Source organism: Neopsephotus bourkii, unplaced genomic scaffold (assembly GCF_033783945.1).
Source record: "Neopsephotus bourkii isolate Nb327-2 ecotype Australia unplaced genomic scaffold, CSIRO-AGI_Nbou_v1 NB_1462, whole genome shotgun sequence".
In the NCBI taxonomy this organism is placed as follows: domain Eukaryota; kingdom Metazoa; phylum Chordata; class Aves; order Psittaciformes; family Psittacidae; genus Neopsephotus; species Neopsephotus bourkii.
The window spans coordinates 209,165-215,164 of NW_026901939.1; the positions used below are offsets into that span (position 1 = coordinate 209,165).

The 6,000-nt window shown below is 51.2% G+C and overlaps 1 protein-coding gene across 2 annotated transcripts in view; it reads left to right on the plus strand.

Moving 5' to 3' along the window:
- Nucleotides 1–5,134, plus strand: part of LOC133220634 (acid-sensing ion channel 2-like) — a 92,896-nt gene extending 87,762 nt beyond the window's left edge. The window contains exons 8-11 of one of the 2 annotated variants that reach the window (XR_009727767.1): nt 27–106; nt 4,238–4,306; nt 4,495–4,670; nt 5,030–5,134. Coding sequence is in view for 1 of the 2 variants with exons in the window: in XM_061368885.1 (XP_061224869.1) it covers nt 27–106; nt 4,238–4,306; nt 4,495–4,596 (251 nt within the window). In the remaining variant the exon portion in view is untranslated. Of the gene's footprint in view, nt 1–26; nt 107–4,237; nt 4,307–4,494 lie in introns of both variants that reach the window. The other variant, XM_061368885.1, reaches the window with a different exon arrangement.
- The last annotated feature ends 866 nt before the right edge of the window (nt 5,135–6,000 follow it).

Genomic DNA, 6,000 nt, shown 5'->3' on the forward strand with positions numbered 1-6,000 from the left:
CATCCCCATGTTGTTCTCTCTCCTAGGTGACATTGGAGGCCAGATGGGGCTCTTTATCGGTGCTAGCATCCTCACTATACTAGAGCTCTTTGATTATATATATGAGGTAAGACCTTCCTTATTCCTCTGGCAGGGTGTGGGTTTGCCAGCCTTGACACCAGGCTGGGGTGGTCGTGGACCAGGACTCTCCATGCCCAAGTTTAATTAATGATACCATATAATTAATGCTCTACAATAGTGCTGTATCATCAGTCATGACTATGTAATGTGATGGGGAGATCCCTGCCTCTGGAGGGGCTCTCCATGGAGGGGCTGCCATGCAGCCATGGTTCATGTGGACCCTGCCTCTGCTAATGAGATTTGCTTCTTGCTTGGGCTAATGAAGCACCACCTTCATGTGGCTGTGCTGCTCCCTCCCCCCCGAAGCTTGTACTGCCTGGGCTGGTGGCTGGGACCTGCTGCTGCACCCTCCTGACCCCATTCCCAATGGGACTTCTCCCAGCAGCATGTTATCATCTTGTCCTTAACACACCTTTAATCAGTGCTCAAGTCCCAGTCCAGCCATTAGGGAGGAGAAGCAGCAAGTCCAGACCTTGTACCACTGTCAGGGGGTGAGGAATCCCAGTCCCTGGTATCTGATGTCTGTGGTTCTGGAGCAAAGAGCTTTCTAGGAAGCACCAAGAGGAGATCAGGCATGGCCATGTGGCTCCATAGTGGCCGAGAGCATCTGCTCCAGAGGGAAGTGCAACCCTCCAATTCCCATTAATGGGAATTAATGCAATAAGCACTCCAGAGGGGATGTTGCTTTCTGCCAGCATCCCTCCTCCTGCCCCCCAGCAGCAGAGTCATGACCCTTGTATATTTGGAATGTCTTTTTGCCTGAGCAGGTCCCCCAGCACAGCTTAGCATCTCCCAGAGGATTTTGGCTTTCCTATGCCACAGTGCCAACCCAGACCTCAGTGGTGTCATGCTGTCACAGCCACCCTGTGGGCATCATCCCTCCAGCATCCTCTGCCACTGCCCCTGCAAGCGCAGACACAGATTCCAGCTGCTTTCTGCACCCTCCTGCCATTTGGACTCATTTCTTCACCTAAATGGGTCCCAGTCCAAAATAACCCTTTCTGGAGCATCCTCCCCCCTGATTTCCCTTCCCAGTCTTTATTGCAGATGGCTTTGTGTTGGGGGTCAGGCTGCTGATTCTGTTTATGAAAGGGGAAACTGAGGCAGGGAGAAGGCCTGCAGCTGGGTGTGAGCTGCTGAGGAGCACCTGGTTTGTATCAAGGTGACGCCAGCGACCCAAACACAGGCACGTGTGTCCTGTTTTATAGCAGGGAAGAATGAGTTTATGGCTTGGGATAGTTTCAAAGAGGATGCAAACGCCTATGGAAATGGGTCATTCTCAGCAAATTTGGCTCATTCCAGTCCAAAGCCTTTTCCCTTGTCCCTGGGAAGGTGCCTTCTGCTAATTCAGCCTCTCTACTCATTGCCCTCATTGTGAGTTCAGTGCAGTGGCTTTGCACCCTTGCACCCATATACGCAGCATCTCAGACCTGCATAGCCCTTTCTCAGCCCCATATTGTGAAGGGACCAGGATCCCACAGGATGTTGCAGTCAGGGATCGTTGGTGGCTGTTGCATCCAGGCCAGATGGGTGCACAGGGACGTCAGGCACTCACAGTCTCTGCTCCAAACTTCATGTTATTAAAGTTGGGATGCTGGCTTTTCGTTTCAAGCCCATCACAGTTTAAGTCCCCATCACAGCCCCCCTCTGGGCAGCTCTTAGCACTTGGTGGCATTATTCTGCAATAAAATATATTGGAAATTACAAGCATAAAGCTCATAATGGCTTTGGAGCACAAACAAAACCTGTGCCTGGGTTTAGATCTCAGCCTGAATGCACACAGTATTTCATTAAAGTCACCTATTCCTCCCTTTCTCAGGGTTCTTTCATAAGAAGATAATAAGACACCTCACAAAGCTTGGATTTTTCTTCCCTGTTTTACTCCTTTGTTTGAGATCTGCTTATAAAACTTGGCAAATAGTTTCCTGTTGGTGTTTTTCTTCTCTTCTTTTGGGGCAAAATGGCTTAGGAGAGGAGCCTGTCCCCTTGGAGAGGCTCCCTGTGCACACCTGACGATGCAGCAGCAGGTCCACCCAGTATGTCCTACACGGGGCATCTTCATGGTCACCCCTATTTAACCCACACCAGACAGGGATAAAATGTCTTAAATGATGCATGAAACATGGTTGAACTAATCTGCTCCAGGTTACATGAGGGCACGGTTCCGTGCACCTAAAACTCATTGAGTTTTCAATCAGAGCCTTTGTAAACCCTGAGATGGTCAGCAAAGGGACATCCTTTTCATGTGGCTTAGCCAAAAGCAGATGCAGTATTGACCTTTGAGATGTTGGCTTGCATTGTTCACTCACCTCAGTCCTCCTCTTGGTGCTGCCCCATGGCAGAGTCATGCTCCAGGGCTTACTGGGGTCCCAGATCCCCACCACACATCTCTGCATCTCGTGCACCCAGCACCCACCTCACTCCCTGGCAACTGACCCCATTTTTTTCATGTTTTTAGCTTTCTTCTTTCTTTTTTATTTTCCTCCAGTGGCATTTTTTCAGGAAAACATTCACTTTTCAACCTTTCTGGGATTTCCCTTGGAAATACATTCTTCAGCGGCAGTTGCCAGGGAAGTAACGTGGCTGTGAAGGGAAACAGCACTCCCAGCGCTGACATTTCTCAATAGACTCCTAAATACATTTAAAAAACTAGAGGTTTGGTTTGGTTTTTTTTCCATGTGAGGAATTCCAGTTTGACCCATGGGGTGGTCCTTCTCCATACCCGTGGGGGGGTTCAGAGGGTTGTCATCAGCGGAGCAGTTGGAGGCCTGTAGACAGTGGCATTCCCCAGGGATCAATACTGGGTCCACTGTTACTCAGCTTGTTTATCAACGACCTGGGTGAAGGGCTGGAGTGGTCCCACAGCAAGTCTGTGGTGATACAAAGCTGGGGGCAGTGGTTGATACAGGTCTATGAGGATGCTGGAAGAGGGACTCTTCATCAGGAACTGCAGTGACAGGACAAGGGGTGATGGGTTTAAACTGAAACAGGGAAAGTTCAGGTTGGAGATAAGGAGGAAGTTCTTTACTATGAGGGTGCTGAGGCACTGGCACAGGGTGCCCAAAGCAGTGGTAATGCTCTACCCCTGGCAGTGTTCAAGGCCAGGTTGGACAGAGCCTTGGGTGCCATGGTTTAGTGCGAGGCGTCCCTGCCCATGGCAGGGAGTTGGAACTGGGTGATCTTTGGTCCTTTCCAACCCAAACCATTGTGTGATTCTAGGATGCACTTCAAGGCTGTGCTGCCATTGAGCGGGTTCTTGAGAGGCTGGAGAGTTGGGAAGGGAGAAACCTGATGAGGTTCAACAAGGACAAGTGTAGGGTCCTGCCCCTGGTGAGGAAGAACGCCAAGTACAAGCAGAGGTTGGGGGTGACCTACTAGAGAGCAGTTCAGCTGAGAAGGACCAGGGAGTGTTGGGGGATGAGGAGTTGATAGGAGGGACAAGAGGACCCTGGGCAGTGTGGCAGCAGCTCAAGGGAGATGATTCCTCCCCTCTACTTAACCCCAGTGAGGCCACATCTGGAGTCCTGTGTCCAGTCCTGAGCTCCCCAGGACAAGAGAGATGGTTCAGCTGGAGAGGGTCCAGCAGGGCCACAAGGATGCTCAGGGATCTGGAGCATCTTACGAGGGGAAACTGTGGGAGCTGGGCCTGTTTAGCCTAAAGAAGAGCAGACAGAGGGGATCCCATCAGTGCAAATCAATGTCTCAAAGGAGGTACCAGGTGGATGATGCCAGACTCTTCCCAGTGGTGCCCAGCAACAGGACAAGGAGCAGTGGCCATAAACTAAACTACAACAAGTTCCACCTCAACATGAGGAAGATCTTTCTGTTGAGGGTGGCAGAGCCCTGCCACAGGCTGCCATGGGGGGCTGTGGGGTCTCCCTCTCTGGAGACATTGAGACCCACCATGGACACGTTCCTGTGTGACCTGCTCTGGGTGGCCCTGCCTTGGCAGGGGTTGGACTGGATGATCTCCAGAGGTCCCTTCAACCCTAATGGTCCTGTGAATCCCAGTACATCCCCTGGGCCCTTTGGGTGAGGCTGGTGGATGCCCATGCAGGCAGTCTTTGGATGTGTCTCCTGTTCCTCCCCGCCTTAACCCAAGCTCCCTCTTTTGCAGCTGATCAAGGAGAAATTATTAGACCTACTTGGAAAAGAGGAAGAGGAAGGGAGCCATGATGAAAACGTGGTAAGGAGCCCCATTGGGAGACAAGGGGCAGAAGCCACTCGATACAGATGCAGTGTTCGGCCACTGATTGAGTTATTCTCAAAGGATTGATGCCATGGTTCGGCTACAGAAAGGAGAGAGCAGCTGGGGAGGGACAGGGAGCATGCGGAGGCTCTGGGATAACCCTGTCCCCCGCTCTCCATCCGCAGAGCACTTGTGACCCCATGCCAAACCATTCGGAATCCATCAGCCACACTGTGACCGTGCCGCTGCAGGCCACCCTGGGAACGCTGGAGGAGATTGCCTGCTGACACCACCCGACCGCTCCACAGTGCCAACACCTAAGGAAGGGAAAACTGCACAGGGAAGCAGGGACCGAGCTCAGGTTTGCCACGGGGGAAAAAAAACTAAACAGATAATGACAAAAATAGAGTAAAAAGTTAAAAAAAAGGAAGAAAATCGCTATGCATTAAACCAATAAATATATATATTATATATATACACTCTGCCAAAACCAAGCGAGAGGCGCCTTGGACTTGACTTGTGTTGTCCTTTCCTGTGGGGGGGTTGTCTTCAAGATGTGAAGGCAGCAGCTCGTTTTCGAACTGTACAAAACAAAGAGAGCACCACCAACCCCAGCCCTGCCATGTCACAAACTGCCACGTGTATAAAGCACTTGCATGCCAGTTCTTTTTACGGCACTATATTCCTATCTGTCTTTATAAGCTCTGTTCCTCTTTACAGTCTCTGATTTTCACTACAAGAAGGAACTCGCGGGCCCAGCCATCCCCTGAAATCACCATTACTAACGTCGTAGGCTGAATTAGAATAAAGAAACAAAAAGTCGCAGCTCTCGGATTCTTCTTACGTTCTTGTCCTTCGTGTCAGTCTGTGATGAATCTTAAGCTAAGCCGGGTCCCCCCGAGGCCGGGCCACCTCAACGTTACCAGTCACCCCAAGGTGAGCATCCCTGGAGAGGGGACGGACCGGGTGGCCCTTGGTGGATCATCCCCCCCCGGCTGCTGGGTCGTGCTCCTCCATCTGCAGTGCCTGGATTAGTCTGTGCGCAGCGGGTGGGCACGGGGGGGAGGGAGGGACGGGGTCTTTCTTTCTTTTTCTCTTTCTTTCTTTGTTTCTTTTTAATATTTCTAATTTTTTTTAAGATTTTTCTTTTCATTTTTTATGTTGGATTTTGTGCTTTCTCCTCGTTCTCATGACTGATATTAAAGCTGGTCTTGTGGAAATGGCCGGGCTGTGTCATTCCTGCCTTGCCCCCCCACGACCCCTTGCCTTGCCCCCCTCAAAACCCACCCCAAGCTGGAGTCCCCAGCACAGCCTCAGCAGAGGGTAAGGGGCAGACACCAGGATAAGACACCCTTCACCCCCCTTTATCCCTTCCACCACATCTTCACACACATCCCAGTGGGGTGGGCATGATGCGCAGCCTCTGGTGCTCACCTGCATCCCTGTCTGCTCTGTGATGAGGGTCCAGCTCTGATGTTGTGCATTGAGGTCATCTCTTGGAGCCTCATTTGTTAGTAACCAGGAGTTTAAATAGAACTGGGTGATGCTGCTTTACCCCGGTAAGGAGAGAAGGCAGGTTTCCTGCAGCTCCAAACCCTGCTGGTCCTGTAGGAATGGGAGGAGGATGTGATGAGAAGGGATGTTCGTATCTCTGGTAGCTCATGGCTGGGGGTTGCTGAACAGCCAATGAC